This window comes from Phacochoerus africanus, chromosome 14, assembly GCF_016906955.1.
Source record: "Phacochoerus africanus isolate WHEZ1 chromosome 14, ROS_Pafr_v1, whole genome shotgun sequence".
Classification (NCBI taxonomy): Eukaryota; Metazoa; Chordata; class Mammalia; order Artiodactyla; family Suidae; genus Phacochoerus; species Phacochoerus africanus.
Window position 1 is genome coordinate 11,095,883 of NC_062557.1, and position 25,364 is coordinate 11,121,246.

Here is a 25,364-nt window from a genome sequence, read left to right on the forward strand (position 1 = left end):
ACTGATAGGATGTTGAATTAACATCTTCTTTCTTCAGATCAATCCTGGCGTTCCATGTACACCTTAAAGGTCTGGAAAATCCTGATAATTAACATTTAAGTAATGCTTAATAATTTACAAGGCATTTTCATATCTAGAACTACATTTGATCTTAACCGCCCAGTGTGATCAGTTAGGTGTTGTGAAGGAGGATACTAAAAGTTCAGAGAGGTAAATTGCTTCCCTGTTCTCACACAGCTCATAAGTCATGACGTTAAGTACTAAGCCTATGTTTTTTCCATTTTATCACATGTTCTGAAGCTTCTGTAGTGAAGACTACTTGCTTTTAAATAAAACTTCAAAAAAAATCTTTCAAGATTTAGATTATTGATGGGAAAGGGGCTAAATGATGATTACAGGTTTTCTCCTTATATCTTCTAAAAAAGGAACAAGCAATGTTGGGTTTCAGTGGCAGTTTTTATTTAAAGAGAAGTTGTGTCATAGTTAACTAAAATACGTATTTAGTTTCTGAGAAGGATTATGGAATTTTCTTCATAAGAAGGGAAATTTGGAAATAAAATATCCCTTCATTTATCCAGGAGTTGTTTGTATGGTTTTACTTTGAGATAGATAAATGAACTACATATATGACATATAGAGTATGTACTCTATTTTATCATGTTACACTGACACATAATTTTTGTAATCAAATGACAGTTAAGAAATAATGTCTATAAAATTGTACTATTTTAATATTCATTATAGTTTCTTTTTTTAGAAGCATCGTATTCATTTACTAAGAAGTTAGAGCATTAAACAAGTTCTTATAAAATATTACATTCATCAGGGAGTTCCCATTGCAGCTCAGTGGGTTATGAACCCGACCAGTATCCATGAGGGTGTTGGTTCCATCCTTGGCCTCTCTCAGTGGGTTAAGGATCTGGTATTGCTGTGAGCTGTGCTGTAGGTCACAGACGTGGCTTGGATCAGGCATTGCTGTGGCTGTGGTGTAGGCTGGCAGCTGCAGCTCCAGTTCAACCCCTAGCCTGGTAACCTCCATATGCCACGGGAGCGGCCCAAGAAATGGCAAAAAAAGACCCCCCCCCAAAAAAAAGAAAATTACATTACATTAATTGAATATAATGGTAAATTTGTTGTATTATAGTAAACTCTTGAAATTTGTGAGTTAACTATGTTGTTATACTATTTTATAGTCATAATTACTGAAGAATATACGAATGAACAAGAATTGATAGCATCCAGTCTTTCTAAGCCCAGCAACTTTGTAGGTGTGGTTTTTAAAGACGGCATGTCCTACGAACTCCGTTTTTTTCCTGATACAGTTCCAGTGTCTTCTATTTACATGGATTCGAGAGGTAAATAGCCCTAAATAATCAGTGAAAGTCAACTAAATGCATTTTTTTTGCTGCTCTTAATTCATATGCAAAATTCGATGGGGTCCAACATTGGCATTTTCAACTATAGTTACTCAGAGAAGAAGACTGTCAAGTTTAGCATAAAATTATGTGTGTCTAGTTATCTATACCTTTATATATAATATGAAGGATAATTTATGTAGCATCCACTTCAATTTTCATACATTTGTATATATCGATTACAGTAACAAAAATTTTTTTTTGAATTAGAAGACTTTCTAAATCTGTGTTCTTTACTCCATGCAATTGTTTTCATATATGGTATGCTATATCTCTTTAAAATACCAAAGTCTTTTGCTAATAAACTTCATTAGTTTTATGTTTGAAACATGCAAAAACAGTCTTCAATGCCTAAACCTTTGCAAAGATAATTATCAACCAGTTATGAAACACTGTTAAAGTAGCTATGTCAAGTACTGTCTTTGTGACTTCATTCTGAAAAGCTCTATAGACTTTCTTTTTTTCGGTTCTCTCAACCCAGACTTCACCTTGCATCTGGAAGTGCTTCAAAGCTGATGAATCACTGCAGAATGACTTACCTTATGATAGAAACGTGACTTATTTTAAATAACTCTATTTACCATTAATGTCTTTCTTTGAATTTGTATTCATTTACCTCTGAGTATCCTAACCCATGTAACTCTTTAATTTCAAGAATTTCAAATAAACAATAAGGAGTGTGATAGATTTTGTTTGCCTTTGGAGAGCAATTGCTTATTTTCTTTGTTTGGTCTTATAGAGATTGATTAATTTTATTACTTTGATAACCCTCTGTATTTTATCTAAAAAAGAAAGCACTTGTGTGTTGTACAGAATCTTATGTCTCACATTTTTTTCCCCTCCATAGCTGGCTGTTCAAAATCATGTGAGGCTGTTCAGTACTGGTCCTCAGGGTTCACAGTTTTACAAGCATCCATAGATGATGCCATTATACAGGTAAATATGATAAAGAAAGAAAAATAAAGCCAACCTGTATATTAACAATTATGCCCTAAGTCTTTACCATAGGGTTTCATTCGACTGCTGTCAATTGTACAAAATACATAACTTAATACAACTCCCATAAGGAAAAAGATAAGGAGGAAGTCATGTTTTCTGATTTAATTTTTTAAAGCAATTTTATTTGATGGTTTCTAAGCATGTGATTCAGCATTCCATATACCCATGTATATATATCTTATAAAAGATCTATATTTATAGACTTTTCCCCTTGAGAAAGAGTAACTTAGTACCTAGAACTCCGTAAGAGTTCCAGCTGGGTGCAGTGGGTTAAGAATCTGACTGCAATGGCCTGGGTCACTGTGGAGGTACGGGTTCCATCCCTGGCCTGACACAGTGGTTAACAAGGATCTGGTGTTGCCCCAGCTGGAGTGTGGGTTGCAGCTGTGGCTGAGATTCAGTCCCTGGCCCAGGAACTTCCATATGCTGTGGGTGCAGCCATAAAAAAACAAACAAAAGGATAATTTGGTTAAAAGAAAGTTAGTATCTTTATTATCTTAGTAGTGGTAGATTTTATTTTTTATTGAACAAACATTTATCACTTATTTGCCAAACATTATTTCTAAGATATGTACTAATGTGAACATATTTAATCCTTAAAACCACTATGAGATTGGTGCTGTTAAATTGTCTCCATTTTTATACCTGCAACTCAAGCACAAGAAGATTAAGTGACCTTCTAAAACGCAGTTAATTATGGCAAAGCTAATTCAGACTATCACTTCTGGGCTCCCAGTTCTGCATTTAATACTATACTGCTACTAAGATTGTGTATAAATGTTGCAGTTACAGTCTAAAGACCTGCTTAGACCTAATCCATTGTTTCAGCTTTTAGCAGAAATGAACAGGAGCACTTTCTCTGCTAGTTGTTAGACTGCTACATAGTAAAATGACTACAAAAATAATGCTTTACTTGTCAGGGTTGCTGTTAGAACGAAATGAAATGATATACATAGAAATGTCTTAGAAACTCTCATAACATGGTACGAACATCTTATAGATACAATATGCAGTAACTCAGAAGTTTAGGTAATGACAGTGAAATTTAGGATATATCACCTTGATGGTGTTAGAGAACTTATCTGTGTTTTGGCCAGACATCTTGGCCATCCCCAACCCAGACCATGCTGGGTGAACAGGTAGAATAGCATGGCATTCTGTTGAATGTTAGGGAGAAGTATATCCTTTGGCATAAGTAGTTTTATTATTGTCTATGCATGTTGCATGTACAGATTATAAAATGACAGAAGGACTTACTATTTAAAAGAACATTTTTAAAAAAAGAGAGTCATTCTTTCTTGGGACTAATAATCATTCTTTAATTCTTCAAGTTTTTAAATGCATAATCTTAGAATGCATGTAATTGTCAGTTTAAGATGATAATTTTGCAGTTTTGTTTTCTTTGACAAACTGTTTAAACAAAATTTATGTACTTCCCATCTTGAGACTTTAAACTTTGTCACATGCCTCCAGAATGAATAAAAGCAGTATTGTATGAGGTATCATGCTATCGGGGTCAATCCCTTTATTTCAGGTGTGTGGCTTTTTGAGGATTATGTTTGTACTAGGTTATTGACTAAATTTAGAGGTTTAATTGTCACACTTTATTAGGGACTCCTATCAGAACTAAATTAATCGAATGTGTTTACATTTTCTAATTATAGTTGAAGACCAATGTTTCTTTTTGGAAGGAGCTGGAGTCAACTAAAGCTGTTATTATGGGAGAAACTGCTGTTGTAGAAATAGATACCTTTCCCCGAGGAGTAATTTTAATATACCTAGTTATAGCATTTTCACCTTTTGGATACTTTTTGGCAATTCATATCGTAGCAGAAAAAGAGAAAAAGTTAAAAGAGTTTTTAAAGATAATGGGACTTCATGACACTGCCTTTTGGTATGTTATTAAAACTTTGTTATTTAGTGTGATTAATAACTGTATAAGTATACAGATCTTTAGAATTGTAATTTTGTCATTCACTTGACTTGATGAAGAACTGATCCGGTTTTCTGACAGTTACTGCTTTTGTCTTGAAGTTTGAGAGTTATCGAAAAGCTTCAGCAATTGATCGGCTTGTTTTAACATAAAGGAGGTGGCACCTGGAAAGCTCAGGTTGTTATTATGTATTTAGATTTTATTTCATATTTTATTTGAATTGATGAGGCATCCTCCATGTATTTCAGCATACAGAAAATAGGAGATCTTGGAACATTAGAAATTATTAGTCTGTAAGTCCCCTCAAATATCATAGCATATACATGTTATTAAAAATGTAATCAAAATGACTGGAGTTTGTGTCCATAGTATATGAGCTTTCCCCCCTCCCCCCTGGAAAAAGTTATTTTTGTGAATGTTTTAAGATGAAAATATACAGGAGTTCCCGTCATGGCTCAGTGATTAACGAATCCGACTAGGAACCATGAAGTTGTGGGTTCGATCCCTGGCCTTGCTCAGTGGGTTAAGGATCCGGCGTTGTGAGCTGTGGTGTAGACTGCAGACGCGGCTCGGATCCCACGTTGCTGTGGCTCTGGCGTAGGCCGGCAGCTGCAGCTCTGATTGGACCCCTAGCCTGGGAACCTCCATATGCCGCGGGAGCGGCCCAAGAAATGGCAAAAAGACAAAAAAAAAAAAGTGAAAATACACATATAACTTGTAGAGAAATAAAAAAATGTTCACAGTGAACATACTAGCATTTTTATATAGTGGTAATTTTTTAGAGGCAAGCATTTTTATAAATAATTCTAAATATATTTTCCTTGTTTTTCTCACTATGTAGTAATAAGAACATTTATTTTGACCTCATTTAGGGGAAAAGTGAATACTGTGCATATGAGTTGTTACTGTAGTCCATTTTATTCTGTTTAGCTCAGTGTAACAGTTAATGATAACACCTTACATAAAGGGAATATTCTGTATAACATATCATCTTTGCTCATTTTTTTCTGCTGTCATTTTACTAGTGATGGTTTTTAAGATGCATTGGGTTATTGAAGTATTTTGTGAGGAAATAGTAGCTGGAAGAATTTAGGCTAATCAGTTTCTCAGTGCCTCAGTTTTGCCTCTCTGAGATGATGGAGTTAATTTTGGTGATTTAGGTATCTTTTAGCCCTATTTTGATGATTTTATAGTAGTGTACGTTGAATTATCTGCTTACTTGAAAAATAAAAATGAAACTAAATACTGTAGCAGTTCCACTGTTCTGACTTGAGCAGAAATTTGAGGAGTCCTTTCATCGTCCATCTTCCTGACCTCTCATTGCACACATGTAGTAATCATGGTGTTGATTAGTAAGGCAGCCTTTACTGTTGAAGTACCAAAAGCCGTCAGACATCTAATTGTTGCATATGCCATAAAGAAAATTTTCAGTCATTGAACCCCTTCATATTTTAAGAAAATCAGAAAGGTTGTGCATTACTGACCTTTGGAGGGTATTTGATTTAAATTAATCATGAATTGCTATAAATTTGGAAGGGGTTTTTTTTTTTTTTTGACTCTTGGGAAGATCATCACCATTTTATCTCTGTAACAGTTTATACTTTTATCTACATTTTCACTAGTACTGTATTTTTAATTACATACAAGAGCTTTATTTTTCAATACATGAGCATACCATGGAAATGACTAGACTAAAATGGGTAAAATACAGCAAAAGTTTTGTTTAAAATGATTTCTTTAAGCCTGTGCATTTAACCCTAGGTGTATTTGTATTCTCATTTTAGGCTTTCCTGGGTCCTTCTGTATACAAGCTTGATTTTTCTTATGTCCCTGCTTATGGCAGTCATTGCAACAGCTTCTTCATTATTCCCTCAAAGTAGCTGCTTTGTGATATTTCTGCTTTTTTTCTTGTATGGCTTATCATCTGTAAGTATTTCTTTATTTCTTTATTTTTGTCTTTTCTAGGGCCGCACCTGCCCGTGGCATATGGAGGTTCCCAGGCTAGGGGTCTAATTGGAGCTACAGCTGCCAGCCTACACCACAGCCACAGCAACACGGAATCCGAGCCGTGTCTGTGACCTACACCACAGCTCGAGGCAACACCGGGTCCTTAACCCACTGAGTGAGGCCAGGGGGCGAACCCACAACCTCGTGATTCCTAGTCAGATTCATTAACCACTGAGCCACGGCGGGAATTCCTCATTTCTTCAGTATTTTTACTTGAAATGGGACTAAAGAGCTGTCAAAATATTTGGTTAATATAGTAAAGTCTTATTTTTTGGTTTACTTAGAGTTGATTTCTCATGAAAGGCAAGATTATTACTAGATTACTGATAAGTGGTTGTATCATTGTCCGTCCATGTTTTTAGGAAATTTGCAAAATATTTTCAAGTTTAAATTTAACTTGTTTTTATTTGATTTATTTCACATGTAGTTCCTCTGAGTCTTCCTTTTACTACCTTCATATAATTGGCTTATACACCATTAAGATTGTCTGGTATTAGACTTTTTATCCCTTTGTACTTAAGAGATCCTGACTGCTTCGGGATGTTTCAGGATGATGTTGTGTAAAGATAGGTCTTTGTAAATGTAGCTCTTTGACAGTGTTAATGTTCATTGGGCATTTTGGTTGGATGCTGGCTGTTAATGACCAGCCTTTGTTTTAAGTTGGCCCAGTTTCCATTCTAATTGGCTTATGTGCCTGTGCTGTGTCAGTTGTTAAATATTTTGACTATCTCCTCTGCTCTTTAACATAATAACTTATAAATTACTCACATACTTCTCTATATAATTGCCTGGTTTTTAACTGGCTTTATTTCTTATCAACACATTAGGTTTAAAAAATGAGTTCTGCATTTAAAAGCTTTTTGACTTATTGTTTCGTTCATATTTGTATCTAAATGCAGAAACACATGGTGGTTTATAGTTTCTATAGTGTTGCCTAGTACTTGCATAAAAGGCAGTTTTTACTATGTATAGGTTTAAAATTTTAATGTATAGCCCTATTTATATGAAAATTAAATACCTTACCAAGGCCTTTAGAAATTTGTTATATTTTAATGAATGTATTTTCTAATGAAAATAATTTGCTCTTTCATAAACAAAATTTATTTTTTTTCATACCAGTGTGTATGAACAATGCATTAACATTAATATTTATATTTTACAGGTATTTTTTGCTTTAATGCTGACACCCCTTTTTAAAAAATCCAAGCATGTGGGAATAGTTGAATTTTTAGTCACTGTGGCTTTTGGATTTGTTGGCCTTTTAATTGTCCTCATGGAAAGTTTTCCCAAATCATTAGTGTGGCTTTTAAGTCCCTTCTGTCAGTGCACTTTTTTAATTGGTGTTGCACAGGTAGGTAAAATATCTTGCCTTCACTAAAAGTTTTCTTTCTTCTTTTTTTTTTTTGGTCTTTTTTTAGGGCCGCACCTGTGGCATATGGAAGTTCCCAGGCTAGGGATCAAATCGGAGCTGCAGCTGCCAGCCTACACCACAGCCACAGCAATGCCAGATCTGAGCTGCATCTGCAACCTAGACCATAGCTCACGGCAATGCTGGATCCTTAACCCACTGAGTGAGGCTAAGGTTCGAACCTGCATCCTCATGGATACTGGTTGGATTTGTTACTGCTGAGCCACGATGGGAAGCCCCACTAAGCATTTTCTTTCTCTCCACGTCTATGCGGCCTGTTACACTACCATGAACACTGCCTTTGGTTTGCAAAAATATATTTTACAATTTCACCATGAGAAGGGAATGATATTTGAATAATGGGGTATATTTTATATTAGTGTCATTTGTATTTTCTCCATTATTAAGTTTTTAATTTATGTGACCTGTTTATAAGTTCTCCACTTTTTACTTTAGTGTTTTTCAGTGATCTGTTTTTACTGTAGTAACTCTGTGAGAAGTCATTGATTTAAGCATCAGGTAATCTAGATTGCTCTGTGGCCTGGTTTTATTGCTGTCTATTATAAATTTATCTCACATGTGTGCCTGGGAGAAAATTGTGGGTGAAATGGAACAAATTTTTCATAACTGTAGTAGTGAAATAAGTAGGCCCAGTGGATTTTTATAGGTCCAAGGTTCATGGAATTATCTTTACCTAAATAGTATTTAGATGTATAACTTTGATTTTTATTAGTCTTTATAAGGGCAGTCAGGTTCACAGGGAAAAATTCTAATAAGAACCTGCTTTGTATGTTGCAGTTATAAATTTGGTTAATGCGCAAAGAAGAAATGTGATTAATGTAAGAGATTATTCATGTTAATTGGATAACTTCTGATTTGTGAGGCTTAAAATAGATTATTTATGAGTATTTTAACTATTTGAGACCTTCGAGCTGTTGTTACATGTTTTGAGAGTCTACTTTTCACTTAGGAAAGTAGAATTATAGATTAATAGGTTTTTGCTAAGTGGGAGGGAGTTTCAGTGTCATTGAATTCATCTTAATTTTCACAGATGAGACAGAAGTTCAGAAAAGTATAACTATTTACTTAATGGCAAATCTGGGACTTAAATGAGGCCTCAACCTCTAGTACTTTTCTTTCTGCTCTATCACATATATCTGCTGTGAATAATTTAATAGTTGTGTGAATTAATTATGGTACCTTCTCCCTTTTCAATGTTGAAAAGGTACTGACCATCATTTTATCCTTTGATAATTAATTTTTTTGACTTCTCTGTGGCTCACAACCCTTTTGTTTGCATTGGTTTTTATTTCATTTATTTTGTTCTAGTCATAGCCTTAGATTTACATGCCTCGAGAGTAGAGGTATACTGGTTTTAGAAACACAGCATTAAAAAACATGATTGAAAGGGATAGTTGTGATAAACTCATATTTTGGTCAAGGTTTTATTGTTTTCTTTATAAACTCATGTTACTAATTTGGTAGACTGTTTCATCTATGAAAAGGCCCAGTTTACTGACTCTGGATAAAATGAGTACCTCTAGTAGTGTTAGCTTCTGCTTATTTTTTTATCACTTTTATGTAATAAAGTTGGTGTTTCTGTTTTTCAGGTAATGCATTTAGAAGATTTTAATGAAGGCGCTTTGTTTTCTAATTTGACTGAAGGACCATATCCTCTAATTATTACTCTTACCATGCTGGCTCTTAATAGCATTTTCTATGTCCTCTTGGCCATCTATCTTGATCAAGTCATTCCAGGTATGCCGGTAGTTACTAGGTTTTACTTTAAAGATTTTTAGGTTTTTTTGCCCACATTAAGGTCAACTGAATTTAATTCTTTCCCCCTAGGTGAGTACTTTAAGTCATACTCACTGTTACAGTTTTTAATTTTAATTAAGTACCTTATGCATTAACTGTTAGTGAATGTGAAGAGATTGGGTAAAAAGAAATGTTTGTTTTGAGAACCTTAAGTCCCTAACTGAACTTCCTTTTTTCTTTTCTTTCTTTCTTTTTTTTAAAGTTTTGCACCTGTGGCACATGGAAGGCCCAGGGGTTGAATAGAAGCTGCAACTGCTGGTCTACACCACAGACACAGCAGAGTGGGATTCAAACTTCGTCTGCAGCCTACACCATAGCTCACGGCAATGCCAGATCCTTAATGCACTGAGTGAGGCCAGGGGTTGAGCCCCCATCCTCATGGATTCTAGTCAGATTCTTAACCTGCTGAGCCACAACAGGAGCTCTTTTTAACTGAACCTCTTAGCTCAGTCCTTCCCCACGTCTTTTTGGCTCAAGTGTGTCATCGTTATTACCCTCTAAGGTCCAGAGCTATGGAGTAATCTGGAACTGCTCCCATTGCCCCTTCTCTTATCCTGCATCTGTGGCAAATTTGTGTAGATTCAGAATATTATTAAATAACCAACACCCCCCTCTACTCTTCCCCTTGAGCTCCTCATTCATTCTGTCTGTGAACGACCTGCAGTCTTCTATGGTAAGATTGTGGCTTTTAAAATTTAAATTATTACTTAGAATTAAATAAATGAATTCATTTCCTCATTAGCATAAGCCACGTTCCACATTCAGCAGCCACATATGTCTGTTAGTTACCATATAGTGCAGTACAGCTGAGGATGTTGGCATCATTGCAGGAAGTTGTATTGGGCAGCACTGGTCCAGACCGTTGCGGTAGCTTTCATCTCATCACCCACCTCAGGTCTGTCTAAGAATGTCACCAGTCTCTTTAATCACCTGCTCAGAAACCTTGCTGAGCACATCCTAGGCGAATTAAATAGAAACTCATATATTGATGTCCTCTGCAATACTTTATATATTTAATCTCTTCTTACCATTCTCCCCTTATTGTATTTTACGTGGTCCATATGGTCTTTTTTAATCTATTTAAACACATCTTCAGGGTGTCAGATTGTTTTTAGCAACTCATAGCAGAGAACCTTCCTAATTGGCTTAACTCAGGTGTTTTTTTTTTTTTTATTTTTCAGGAGAATTTGGCTTACGGAGATCATCTTTATATTTTCTGAAGCCATCATATTGGTCAAAGAGCAAAAGAAATTATAAGGAGTTATCAGAGGGGAATGTTAATGGGAATATTAGTTTTAGTGAAATTGTTGAGCCTGTTTCTTCAGAATTTATAGGAAAAGAGGCTATAAGGTACGATTTAATCTTTGGCAATTTAGGTATAAGAACTGCTGATGGAATGTGCCATATGTAAATCCTATCTTTAAATAATGTATGTAAGTACGGTGTTTTAGGAGATTTGGTGCGATTTCATGACTTTTAGAAACAGTATTAAGGGCTGGTTCTTTTTTAGGTTTTTATTTTCTTTGCAACCATTTAGAATAAGGTTGCTGCTAAGGTTTGAAATTTTGTTTCCATAGAAATCTTTAAAAGTAATAAAACCTAGTATTTAAACAATTAAGCTATTTTAAAATGTCTCCATTCTGTACATTAAAACAATAAATATTAACTTTATAATTTTATTCAGGCTACATTGACTGAATTGTGCAACATGTTAAATTATCTTCCATTAATTTCACAGATCTTGAGAAATTGTGAAATGATTAACTTATGTCACATCAACTTAATTTCTAAGAAGGAAAGAAATTTATTACTATTCCTTACTAGTTCAGTCAAAACCAAATTAAAAAATAAGGACAAAGAGAAAAATAAAAGTGAAAGAAAAAGTGAAGTGTAATTTGTGTTTTTTTTAAATTTAAAAATGCATAAAAGCAAGGGAGAGGAGTTCCTGGTGTGGTGCAGTGGGATCAGTGGCATCTCTGCAGCATTGGGATGCAGGCTTGATCCCTGGCCTAGCACAGTGAGTTAAGGACCTTGTTTCCATAGCAGGGTAGGTCGTAACAATAGCATGAATCTGGTCTAGGAACTCCATATGCCACAGGGCAGCCAACTAAATAAATAATAACAGCAAGGGAGATTTAGGTATTTAAAATGTAGTCGGTGGGCTGGTGGTCTGCCTTCTTAAGAGTAAAATATAAACTGGTGAAAAAAAAAACACTAATTCTTTTTAACACTACACATTTAAAGTGGAGAGAATCACTTTACATTTATAGGTAGTTTGAAATGTGTGCTGATGTGAAGTAGCATTTGGTTTTTAATCTCCCTTAACTGGTGTAACGACTACTGATTAATTAAACAGAAAAAATCCAATGTGAAAAGAAATCTATAAATTGCTTGTGTCAGATGTTTCCGTTCCTTTTGGAAGTTGGTGAGTCATGAAAAACGAATGAATAATACTTAAAATGGAAAGGAATACTATACTTTTCTCTTGTAGTTTCTTTATTATTGTTAGATCTTTGGTTTATTGTCTCAGTAGGAAGATACTTTATTATTATTCTTGTTGAAATGACAGTTTTGATAAAAAATACAGAAACGCACACACATACATTGCTTTAAATACTTAAAGTAGAAAATGGTTGTTTTTCAGAATCAGTAGTATTCAGAAGACATACAGAAGGAAAGGTGAAAATGTGGAGGCTTTGAGAAGTAAGTAACTTTCCTAGTGTTCAGTTCATAATATTAAAGTACAAATGGAAAAACAAGATACATAGTTTGTAGGAAATTTATAAACTTCTTAACCATAATTTTATCTCCTTCCTTTAGGGATGCTTTCATTTATTTATGTGATTAATGTTCATAATAAAACTTCACATCAAAGTAGTAAAAGAAAAAAGTAATACCTATTAAGGTGAAAAAATAGTGGTGTTTCCCTTGCAGCCTTGCGGGTTAAGGACCCAATGTTATCTCTGTGAGGATGCAGGTTTGATCCCTGGCCTCACTCAGTGGGTTAAAGATCTGGTATTGCTGTAAGCTGCAGTGTAGGTCACAGATGTGGCTCGGGTCCTGCGTTATTGTGGCTGTGGTGTGGGTCTTGGCATAGACCGGCAGCCGTAGCTCTGATTCTACCCTAGCCTGGAAACTTCCATATGCTGCAGGTGTGGCCCTAAAAAAAGAAAGAAAGAAAGAAAAGAAAGAAAGAAAGAAAGAAAGAAAGAAAGAAAGAAAGAAAGAAAGAAAGAAAGAAAGAAAGAGTCAACTCTTTGAACAAGTCTGTATTCTTTTTCATTTTATTATGCATGTGTGTACATATCAGCTACTTTTTATTTTTACTTTTTTTCCTTTGGGCCTAAATCAGGGTTTCTCAGCCTTGGTGCTCTTGATGTTTGGGGTCTGATAATCTTTGTTGCAGGAACTATCCTGAGAATTGTGGAGTGTTTAGCAGTACCAAGCAGGGTTCTTCAGAACCAATAGGATACATACACACAGAGAGTGAGAGAACTAGAGGAACGGTGGGAGGGAAGGGAGAGATTATTTTTAAGGAATTGGTTCACATGATTGTGGGGCATGACGAGTCTCAAATCTCTAGGGTTGGGTGGCAGGCTGGAAACTCAGGCAAGAGTTGAAGTTGCTTCTGGCTTTGCAGCTCTCAGGCTACTGACCATCCCAGGTCACCTTCATTAGATCAGGGGTTATGGTTATTTGAAGCTGGGTTTTCAGATCATTTTTCAGTCATTGATATGCATCTGTGATATTTCTTCATTCTCCTTTACTTTTATTTATTTATTTATTTTATTTATTTTGTTGTCTTTTCTAGGGTCGCACCCACGGCATAAGAAAGTTCCCGGGCTAGGGGTCTAATCGGAGCTGTAGCCACCAGCCTACACCAGAGCCACAGCAACGCAGGATCTGAGCCACGTGTGCGACCTACACCACAGCTCACAGCAATGCCTGTTCATTAACCCACTGAGTGAGGCCACCTCATGGTTCCTAGTCAGATTTGTTAACCACTGAGCCACGATGGGAACTCCTTAAATTGAAATTTTGAAGCATTTACTTACCCTTTCCCATACTATTGGTTAATTTCTAGGTTTTTTGTTTGTTTGTTTTGTTTTTTTGCCATGCCTTTGGCATGTGTAAGTTCCCAGACCAAGCATTGAACCTACACCACAGCAGTGACAACACCAGATCCTCAACCCACTGAGCCACCAGGGAAATCTGTAACTTTTTGCCAGTGTATGTAACATGCCTATACATACCCTCGGGAAAAATTTTAGTTTGTCCCTGTGTTTAAATACCCTTGGAAATTTCCCAAAGTAGAAACACAGAAACCCTCCCCCCAGTATTTCATGCCCCCTCCAAATCTGTTAGCGTAAGGAAAAAAAAAATGTTTTATTTTGGATTACTTTTCTTATTGTTCATACTATTGACTATAACAAGTAATTATTATTGTGTTATATTAAATATTATTAAATAGGCTGGTAACATTAAATTGGTCTCTAAATTTATTGACTTATTTCAAGATCACTCAAGTATTGTGATTTATCTTACATGGGTCAACAGAAATAAAAATTGCATTTGAATCTTCTTGTTTCCTGAACTAGATCTGTCATTTGACATATATGAGGGTCAGATTACTGCACTCCTTGGCCATAGTGGGACAGGCAAGAGTACATTGATGAATATTCTTTGTGGACTTTGCCCGCCTTCTGATGGTGAGAGTTCTCTGACTTAAAAAAAAAAAAAAAACTCTTACTTTGTTTTATGAGTGTTATTAACAAAGGTATCATGGTATAATCATTTATCTTTGAAATATGTACTGATTAATCAATTTTTGTCAGTGATTTGGGATCAACCTCTGTGTCTATAATGTTTTCTCTATTAGCTTTTTTATTTTTCTTCTTTAATAGAAAACAAAAATGATTCAGTCACATATAATAAAGTAAAAGTCTAATTTCATCTACTTCTGTATCTAATTTCTCTGATGTTTTGTGTATGTTGGTTATTCCTCATTTTCAAGAAAGGATAAACCAGTAATTCATTAGAAATTAAATGAGGCCTGTAGACATTTCACTTGAGAAAATAAAGATTTCTAAGAATGCAACGGTAGTTCAAAAGGAGAGAAGAATAAATGTCAGTACTATCTCCTAAAAAAATTTTAAGAGCAATACCTCAAACATGTAATTGTTATATGTGATTGCCCTGTAGGTGAGAATTCAATATATCACCTCCATATTTCCACAGTAGCCAAATAAGTGTTGGCAGTACAACACCTATTTTAAGATGGGACTGAATTTCCATGTATTGAATCTACGCCTTTTAAAATGTAGTTTAACTTTTAAAATTAATTTGGTTTTGTTACTTATCTCTGTGTCACTCTTTGATGAGAGGTATAACATCTTACATTCATATGAGAATTCATTGCCTTATGATTATGGGAATAATCTCCATGATGAGTCTCTGTACACTAGCGCATCGATTTAATAGTTCTTAAGTAAAGTGGGATACACTGACATTCAGTGTCTAGAGGACAAAAGCCGGAATTTAGACTCCGATTCTTAAGGCCATACAGGTGGTTAGGGGTAAATTTTAAGTTCTTTGTTCTCCTCATCATTGCGTGATGCCTGGAAATGAAGGAAAATTGTTACTGGACATTAGGATAATTAGGGCACCGATAGGTAAGTATGTTTGTGTTAAGCTTCTGGTTCCTTGCTCTTTCCACTCCGTAATATGACCTGAAAACGAAGGGAAAGGAGATTGCAATGTAAGTGGAAGAACGTCACCAGTAGGATGGAAATAAGGGTGTGTTTTACCTTCCAAATTTATATGAACTCTTACTTTATATGTCCATTACATATAACTAACAAATTATTACTACATATTAAAGCATGTGTACTTTTTAATACTTATTATATTTACTCTAAATACATATTTTGCTTTTAGGGTTTGCATCCATATATGGACACAGAGTCTCCGAAATAGATGAAATGTTTGAAGCAAGAAAGATGATTGGCATTTGTCCGCAGTTAGATATACACTTTGATGTTCTGACAGTAGAAGAAAACTTATCCATTTTGGCTTCAATCAAAGGAATACCAGCCAATAATGTAATACAAGAAGTATGTTATTTATATGGAAATCTTTACTTTTATTCCCTGTAAACTCATAACCTTTTGCAACAACTTGCATAATAAAAATATGCTTGAAAATCTAAATGTAAAAATCTGTTCTGAGCTGGTAAACAGAAAGTTATTACAAAGAATTAACCAGAACTGGGAGCAAAAGTTGTAGCATCTATGAAATAGTCCTCGTTTCAGCTGGAGGGTAACAGTCTCTCAGTAGAGTCATTTCTTTCTCTTTTCTTTTCACATCCATCCCCCTTCCCCCCACACACATGTAGAGCCCTCATATTGATCCTGTCCCCGCAGAAGTGAAACAGACCCTTCTATCAGGAATCTTTCTCTGTCGTTTCAAAATTACACATAAATATATATTAAAATTAAATTCTGTACTAAAAGAACATTTTTACAAGACCAGTACCCTAACCGCTGAGCTGTGGAGCCTAAAAGAGCTTCTGTTTTAAAAGCTGGTATTGAAATTGGAACACTTGGAGTTCCTGTTGTGGCTCAGCAGGTTAAGAACTCAGCAGTGTCCCTAAGGATGCAGCTTTGGATCCCTGGCCTCGCTCAGTTGGGTTGGAGGATCTGATATAGGTTGTAGGTATAGCTTGGATTCGGTGTTGCCATGGCTGTGGTGTAGACTGCAGCTGCAGCTCCAATTCGACTCCCAGCCTGGGAACTTCCTTATGCCCAGGTGTAGCCCTAAAAAGAAAAAGAATTGGAACGCTTAAAAACTAACATGGGGGCATTCCTGTTGTGGCTCAATGGGTTGTCTCTGTGAGCATGTGGGTTCAATCCTTGGCCTCACTCTGTGAGTTAAGGACATGGTGTTGCTGCTAGCTGTGGTTGCCATGTGGTTGCAGCTCGGATCCAGGATTGCCATGGCTGTGGCTGCTGCACCTCCAGTTCGATCCCTCCAGTTCGATTCCATATGCTGCAAGTGCAGCTGCAGAGGGGAGAGGAGGGGACTGGACCCTAATACTGGTAAATATGTAGATCATGTGATGTAAAAAATAAACATGATTCCTATTTTACTTTTATAGGTACAGAGGGTTTTACTGGACTTAGACATGCAAGCTATCAAAGATAACCAGGCTAAAAAGTTAAGCGGTGGTCAAAAAAGAAAACTGTCTTTAGGAATTGCCGTTCTTGGGAATCCAAAGGTAAGCAAATATCAGTGTCATTGATGAGGGAATTTTAAGTTATATTGAGTGAAAAAGTGAGTTGTAGGAATATATATATATATATATCTATATATATCTCCAGTATGTGAATTTTATACATACGTAAAGTATTATAGACATAACTGTAATAATGAGCTTTTAAAACTGAAGTCAGAGATGTACACACCATCTTTAAGATAACAGTCATCTCTAGGAAGGAATGAATAGGGCAGACTTCAGTTGTATCTTTGAAAAAAGATCTGAAGAAAAAATAACGCGTCAAATTTCAGTGGTGGCTATAAAAGATTTTGTTCTATTGTTCTCTTTAGTTCTCTCTGTATTTGTAATGGTTATAATAAAAATTTAAAAATTAGAGCAAAATCAAAGGAGTAGTTCAGTTTTTCACTGTTCTGTTGATTTGATTTTGTCTGTATCTCTTTGTGTTGTTCTTTGTACTGTAGAAAGTGCTTTGCACAGTGCTGGAAAGCTGCGAGGTGTGTGCCTGCCTGTAGGAGCCCCCTCGGTCTTCACCATCCTGTCACATGTCCCCTGCTGCTGTAGCTTGGGGAGAACTCTGGGTTCTGGCTTTATCTTTTTTTTTTTTTTTTTTTTTTTAGGTCTGCACCCGCAGCATATGGTAGTTCACAGGCAAGGGGTCAAATTGGAGCTGCTTCTACTGGCCTATGCCACACCCATAGCAATGCCAGGTCAGAGCAGCGTCTGTAACCTATACCACATCTCGGCAAAGCCTGATTCTTAACCCACTGAGCGAGGCCAGGGATCGAACCGGCATTCTCATGGATACTAGTCAGATTCGTTTCTGCTGAGCCATGACAGAACTCTGGTTCTTAATGTATCTTAATTTATCTTCCTCCTCATCTCCCATCACCGTGGTTTTGAAATTATCAGTAGTCTTAAATTGCTTCCGTGAACTGATACAGAATATAATTCTCTAACAAGCGGTTGTTACATCTACAAAATTTAATTATTCAGGTAAAAGCAATATACTTAATATTTTATTTTTTAGTTTACCTAATTGTTGTTATGCTTATGATTTGTTTATTACAGACATTAGTCTTTTGAAAGTAAACCAGGGGAAGTATTCATCTGCCAGACTCATAGTTTTTCAAATTTAGGCAAACTCACATGTGAATGAAAAACCCAGATCTAATGTATGTCTGATTGGATATAGTGACTAAATAGGGAAGCTTTGCAGTGTCCACATAAATATCATATACTTTCCCTGAGGATTCCCTGTCTGCCCCCCACCCCTTGTCACACAGATATTGTTGCTGGATGAACCTACAGCCGGAATGGACCCCTGTTCTCGTCATATTGTTTGGAATCTTCTGAAATACAGAAAATCTAATCGGGTGACAGTGTTTACGACTCATTTCATGGATGAAGCTGACATTCTTGCTGGTGAGATTGTTACTCTCTTTTTTTAAAGGATGAGGTTTGGGGCCAAATGGGAGACAGGCCACAGACGTGCTAAATTCTGAGGAATACGTAGAGAAGTGGGGGCTTTCTCACAAAACTGTCACAGTTTTTAAACATTCACATGCTTTTGTGTTGGAATCCCCCTGACCACCCCAGGTCCCAGTAATTTGCCACAGAAGCTCAGAGGGCTCACCATAGCCACAGTCTAGGCGTGAGTTATTATGGGGAAAGCAGAGCCAACAAAGGGGAAAGGCACGTGGGACAAGGTCTGGGGGAACCAGATGCACCTGCAAGAGTCCTTTCCTGATGGAGCCACATGGGATGCGCTCAGTCTCTCCCTCGGTGCGTTGTTAGAGCCCCCTCGAGATGCCGCCTGCGCAGGAAGCTCTTCAGAGACTCAGTGTCCAAGGTTGTTATTGGGAGCTGATCTTGTGGGACCTCTGCCTGGCAGGTCCCCAGTGCCAGCTGCCGAGAAGGGAGCCAGTGTTAAATACCATCTGCATTGTCCTGCCGCGTAGGCGCAGCGAGCCCCCCGTATCTGTCCTGGGGTGGTGAGCTCTCCCCTCTCCAGACAGGTTTCCAGATGCCAGTCGGAACCAGCCTTGGCAGCAGGCCTTTCTAAGGTTGGCAGCCTCGAGCACACTATTAAACCCATTCACACATAAAAAGAATCCAATTTTAATCCAATTTTAGTAACCATGATAAGATCCAAGAGTTTGCCATTCCGGAGCAACCTCTAATAAAATCTGTTTATAACATAATCTAAGAATTTGGGCATGTCATTCATTTTTTATTTTAGTAGTATCTTTTTTTAAAAAAATGAACTTTTTGTTTTTGTTGCTTTCTTGTAATTTTTACATTTGGTTATTAAGGAAATTATGAAAGTGCCCCTATTAGTACTAGTAAACCGTATAAGAAAAGCCTGAGGTGTTTGGAGCAGTAGTAGGAAAGTAGAGTCTGGAGTTGGACGGCCGGGGTGACATATGCCTGGAGCTACTTTATTATCATCACTTGATAGCCGTGGGAAACATGGGAAAACTGTGTATTTTCTCTTTGCCTCAATGTTCTCCTTGAAAAGGTGGGTGATGTTAATCCAATACCCTCCTCATAAGGTAGTTGTGATAATTGAACGAGCTAATAATACATTGGTGTCTCGGACAATAATCCATAAAATATAATGGCCAGTTATTAATGCTGTCACTAACCTTAAAATTGAAATGCAAATCTCTTTTTGCAGATAGGAAAGCTGTGATATCACAAGGAATGTTAAAGTGTGTTGGTTCTTCAATTTTTCTCAAAAGTAAATGGGGGATTGGCTACCGCCTCAGGTACTGTTCCTTCCTTATTGACTTGTTCTTATTATACTAATCTGTTGTTACTATATTTAGGGTTTGCCATAATGTGCTTTGGCCACTTTTCATGACACTGTAACTTAAAGCATTCAGAATTTACTTTTGGTTGTTTACTGATTAATCATAGAAAATTATGGTATTTGGTTTTCTTCAGCATGTACATAGACAGGTACTGTGCCACGGAATCACTTTCTTCTCTGGTTAAACAACATATACCTGCAGCTACTTTATTACAGCAGAATGACCAACAGCTTGTGTACAGTTTGCCTTTCAAGGACATGGACAAATTTTCAGGTATGCCCTAAATTCAATTTCTTGATTGCTGAACCAGGACCTTGCATTGGGAATGAGTTTTCTTAATTTACTTGGTTTATTTTTCTGTGTAATATTTACAAGTTCCCTGGTAGCCAGAGTTCATATTCCATTTCTGATTTATTTTGCTTTTGAAAATCAGAAATTCTGTAAGCTAACATGTTTCTTTTTTTTTAATAAATGATATGCAAGAAATTGCAATTAATACATTAACTTACATAAATAATTGTTTGCATTGTTGTCAAGAAAGAAAGAAATTGGAATTCCCTGGTGGCCTAGCAGTTAAGGATTGTCATTGCTGTGGTGCTAGTTTGAGCCTTGGAAGAAGTTGTTCCCTTTGCAGGCCTCCTGGGAATAGGAATGTAAATATACATGTACACACACACACAAATGAGTATACACGCACACACATATATACATACACACGTGTATAGTCGTCTGTATGTCTTCCAAGTTCTTTTCCAGTTTCATGATTTCATAATGAATCACATTATTACATGGTAAACTTTTGGATTATTTTATTCACGGCATTAGTTTTCTTCTTGATGAGGAACTCAAACTCAGTATTCTTTATTTGTTTAGGGATCTCTCTCTCTCTCTCTCTCTTTTTTGGTCTCTTTTAGGGCTGCACCTGTGGCCTATGAAAGTTCCCAGGCTAGGGGTCGAATCAGAGCTATAGCTGCCAGCCTACACCACAGCCATAGCAATGCTAGATCTGAGCTCCATCTGTGACCTACACCATAGCTCACCTTAACGCACTGAGCAGGGCCAAGGATTGAACGTGTGTCCTCCACGTGGATACTAGTCAGATTTGTTACCTCTGTGCTACAACAGGAACTCCTTTTTAGGGAGCTCTCAATAATCAAAAGGAATTAAATGTATTGTAGATACATTGTGCAGAATTCCCATAATATTCCTGTAATGAGATAGATATTTTCTGTTGGTTTAATTGGTTTCTTTTAAGAAAAAGGAATCATTAATTAACTGAATTGAAGTGCTTGTGTCAACTTAATGTACTCTGCCTATCATTTCTGTCTATAAAATATTTCTTAGTTTTAATTTATGTTATGATACATATTTAGTAGGTATATCTCCTTAAACATTCATTGAGGTTTTTTTTAGCTATTTCTAAGAATATTAAAGGGGTCCTGAGGCCAAAAAGTTGAAGAACCACTGTGCTAGCAGAGTAAATTTGGTCATATCCTATTTTTAAGGGGTATTTTAGAAAAATTCATGGGAGTATGGTTAACTACACAACATTCTTTAATTTTTTTTTTTTTTTTAGGTTTATTTTCTGCTCTAGACGCTCATTCAAATTTGGGTGTCATTTCTTATGGTGTTTCCATGACGACTTTGGAAGATGTATTCTTGAAGCTAGAAGTTGAAGCAGAAATCGACCAAGCCGGTAAAAACAAAACTAACAAAACATGTTAGGCAGTGAACCGGACAGATGGTGAACAAGATAAATAATTGTATAAGCCTGTGACATTTAGATTTGGGGGAAGAAAGGATAGAAATAAACAGGTGAAGAAGTAGTTCAGGTATGTACTGATAGTGAGAGGCATTATGCAGGAAGTAGGGGGTGGTCTTGGGAGGCAGGTAACTGAGATTGTATCTCAGGGAGGACCTTGTTGAGGTGATATTTAAAGTGAGACCTGGATGGCAGGAAAAATAAGATTGTACTGCAGAGCCTTCCAAACAAAGGGAGTTGGTACTACAGAGGTGTTGACTGAGGAACGAGTTGGATGTTTTTGATGACAGAACACAGGCCACCATGGAGAGCCAAGGAGAGGGCAGTGGTAGTGAGGTCAGAGGTGTGGACAGGGGGCCGCCTCATGTTTAGTCTTTGAATATCTGGGAAAGAGTTCAGTTTGTTTTCTTAGTGTGATGTGACGCTATCGGAGAGTTTGAAAGCAAAGGAGTAACATGATCTGATTTGCATTTTAAAAAAATGCATTCTGGTTGTTGAATGATGAGTGGACTATAGAGGAAGATTGGAGGCAGGAAGATTAGTTAGCAAACTATTACAGTTCATCTTAAACTAGGATGATTGTGAAAATAGGGAAACGTGAATAGACTGGGGTTGTGTTAGGGGTACTTGCTGATGGATTAGAGTTAGGGGTTGGGGAAGGGAGGAGTCAAGAATCATTTCTGGAGTTCCCGTCGTGGCGCAGTGGTTAACGAATCCGACTAGGAACCATGAGGTTGCGGGTTCGGTCCCTGCCCTTGCTCAGTGGGTTAACGATCCAGCGTTGCCGTGAGCTGTGGTGTAGGTTGCAGACGCGGCTCGGATCCCACGTTGCTGTGGCTCTGGCGTAGGCTGGTGGCTACAGCTCCCATTTGACCCTTAGCCTGGGAACCTCCATATGCTGCGGGAGCGGCCCAAGAAATAGCAAAAAGACAAAAAAAAAAAAAGATTCATTTCTAGGGAGTTCCCTGGTAGCTCAGTGGTTAGGACTTGGCGCTTTTACTGCTGTAGCCCCAGTTCAATCCCTAGTCTGGGAACTGAGATCTCACATCAAGCTGCTGCATTCAGCGACCAAAAAGCAATAATAATAATAGTAATAATAGCAATAATAATAATTTCTAAGCTTTTGGCTTGAGAACTGGAGATGGAATTGCCTTTTCCTGAGGACAGAGGAAGAGCAGGTTTGTGGAAAGAAGTACCCGGGCGTGAATTTTGGCTATATTGTTTGAGATGTTTATGGGACCTCCCAGTGGAGATGTACAGTGGTCCGTTTAACACGTTTGGAGCTAGGTGAGGCTGTTGCTCACACAGAGGGATTGGATGCGATCCCACTCAGGTGAGAGTGAAGCTAAGAGTCGAGCCCAGAAGGGCTGAGTGAGAGGGCACCACTACTGCTTGTACTTTCTGCACAAAGGAGACGCAGAAGCCAAGCAAAATGGTGTTTTAGGAAAGAGAAAGAGGTCAGTCATTTGCTGCTTGCCGAGAAGAGGAAGAGGACAACAGAATGACTTTGGTTTTGCTAACATAGAAGTCAGGGATTTGGTAGTGTGGAAGCCACGTGGAAATTACTTGACACGAGTAATTTCAGTGACGTGGTCAAGATCTGTGCAATTTAAGGCAAGAATGTGAGTTCCTGTCGTGGCTCAGTGGTTGACTAATCCGACTAGGAACCATGAGGTTGCGGGTTCGATCCCTGGCCTCACTCAATGGGTTAAGGATTCAGCGTTGCCGTGAGCTGGGGTGTAGGTCGCAGACGCAGCTCGGATCCCGCATTGCTGTGGCTCTGGCATAGGCCGGTGGCTACAGCTCCGATTAGAGCCCCGGCCTGGGAACCTCCATATGCCGCCGGAGCAGCCCAAGAAATGGCAAAAAGACAAAAAAGAAAAAGTGAGTGGAAGAAACACTTTTTAGGATGGAAGTTTAGCAAGACAGTTGTGTTGATGGATCAGGAGAGCAAAGGAAGTGGGGATGTCTCTCTCAGGCATGGAGAAAAGTCAGGTTCACGATGAGGATGTGGTATCCAAATGAAGTTAGCGAAGGAAAGTTCACATAAGAATTTTGGATTTCATACACGTGGAGAGATATCTTAAATTTGGGCATCTATCCAGCTTGATGAAATTGAGTAGAGATAAATGTGCAGGAATAGAAGAAATAAAGGAAGCCAGAGGTCAGGATGTAGCCTGTGTCATCAGTGATTATGTTTGAAGTCCTGGGGATGGTGGAGGAGAACTAGATGGTGTGTTTGTCGTGTTATTTTGAGATATATGAAGTGGTTTCTAGAAATGTTTGGTTTGTGGGCATAAAGGTGAGAAGGGTGTGTTCTTTTGCGGTATTATTAGCCTTTTTTGTATCTTATCTATCTTATCTATTTCTGACTTTCAGTTTGACCAATTTTAACAGTTTTACTTACTTACTTAATTAATTTTTGGTCTTAATTTTTTTTTAGGGCACACCTGCAGCATATGAAGGTTTCCAGGCTAGGGGTCGAATCAGAGCTATAGCCACTGGCCTACACCACAGCCACAGCAACACCAGATCCGAGCCAAATCTGTGACCTACACCACAGCTCATAGCAACGCCAGATCCTTAACTCACTGAGCAAGGCCAAGGATCAAACCTGCATCCTCATGGATACTAGTCTGATTCGTTTCTACTGAGCCACGGCAGGAACTCCAATGGTTTTATTTTTTAAAGCTTAGTACCTGCCAAATTCTGTAGATGGCAAATTCATGCTCACTGAGTACCACGAATGTGATTTATAGTATTTTAGCACCCACTTTTAGGTTGATTAGTCCACTGTATCAGGGAAGAGAGAGAGACGTTAGACTGTTTATCTAGTGAATTATTCCGACTCTTGAGGTGGTGGGAGGCCAGGACAGCCGGGTTGTACCTAAATATTATTTTATATATTGTTCTGCTACACTCTTAAAATTTTTAATGTTCACTTTTTAAAAAAATTTATCTTAAGTCCTTCTTCGTACTGCTGCCAGTTTTCATCTCAACTGAACCACTGTTATGAAAATAACAAATCTTGAATTCTGTCCCCATGGAGTTGTTTTGTCTGGTGGAATCCATCACACAGCATGTGTCTTTTACTTACATATATTTTGGTTTCCTTTACTTAATGCGGTGTTTGTAAGGTCACCCTACTATAGTGTAGAGCCGTCTGTTCACTTTCACTCTTTTACACTGTTCTATTACAGGGATATGTAATGACTGACTGACTCATTCACCTGATGATGGACTTATTTAGTCACTCACCTGTTTGGGTTCTTTCCAGCATAAGGGTATTTGATCAGGTACTAGCTAAGACTATCCTTGTACATATGAACTTCTGTTCATATCTCCGTTGGATTTATCCCTTATAGAAAATTCCTGGGTTGTAAGCTGTGCACACGTTCAGTTTCGATAATGTCGCCAAAGTTCCTGTCAGCTCCCCTTGTCTCCTCGCACTGCCAGATGTGTCCTGCTTTGAAATATACATGCTTCACAAAGGTTGCTGTCTTTTTTAGAAACATATCATACTTTTCTATTGTTTTGTTTTGGCCAATAGATTACAGCGTATTTACTCAGCAGCCACCAGAGGAAGAATTGGATTCAAAATCTTTTGATGAAATGGAGCAGAGCTTGCTTATTCTTTCTGAAACCAAGGCTTCCCTGGTGAGCACCATGAGCCTCTGGAAACAGCAGGTGTGCACAATGGCCAAGTTTCATCTCCTCACCTTGAAACGTGAAAGCAAATCCGTGAGATCAGTGTAAGTACCATCACTCTTCTGCCGGATGCGTCGTTTTTTTAAGGATACAAACCGGACTTAGCACCTTCATCTTTAAAATGTAGATATATATAAGTAATCTATGTGGTTTTGAAAGAGTAAAACAGTAATTTCACAGTGTCAGAGAAAAAAATTTATGGCTACGAGTAATTTCACTGAATAC

General features: G+C 37.4%; 1 protein-coding gene across 4 annotated transcripts in view; it reads left to right on the forward strand.

The window, feature by feature from the left end:
• Positions 1-25,364, forward strand: part of ABCA5 (ATP binding cassette subfamily A member 5) — a 139,590-nt gene that overhangs the window by 85,288 nt on the left and 28,938 nt on the right. For 3 of the 4 annotated variants that reach the window (XM_047756640.1, XM_047756642.1, XM_047756641.1), the window contains 16 exons: positions 1,194-1,355; positions 2,263-2,351; positions 4,079-4,308; positions 6,132-6,273; positions 7,517-7,705; positions 9,373-9,520; positions 10,762-10,930; positions 12,225-12,283; positions 14,179-14,289; positions 15,518-15,693; positions 16,737-16,856; positions 18,140-18,278; positions 19,534-19,624; positions 19,803-19,942; positions 21,246-21,365; positions 24,982-25,183. In XM_047756640.1, the coding sequence (XP_047612596.1) occupies positions 1,194-1,355; positions 2,263-2,351; positions 4,079-4,308; positions 6,132-6,273; positions 7,517-7,705; positions 9,373-9,520; positions 10,762-10,930; positions 12,225-12,283; positions 14,179-14,289; positions 15,518-15,693; positions 16,737-16,856; positions 18,140-18,278; positions 19,534-19,624; positions 19,803-19,942; positions 21,246-21,365; positions 24,982-25,183 (2,287 nt within the window). Of the gene's footprint in view, positions 1-1,193; positions 1,356-2,262; positions 2,352-4,078; positions 4,309-6,131; positions 6,274-7,516; positions 7,706-9,372; positions 9,521-10,761; positions 10,931-12,224; positions 12,284-14,178; positions 14,290-15,517; positions 15,694-16,736; positions 16,857-18,139; positions 18,279-19,533; positions 19,625-19,802; positions 19,943-21,245; positions 21,366-24,981; positions 25,184-25,364 lie in introns of those variants that run through there. The other variant, XM_047756643.1, reaches the window with a different exon arrangement.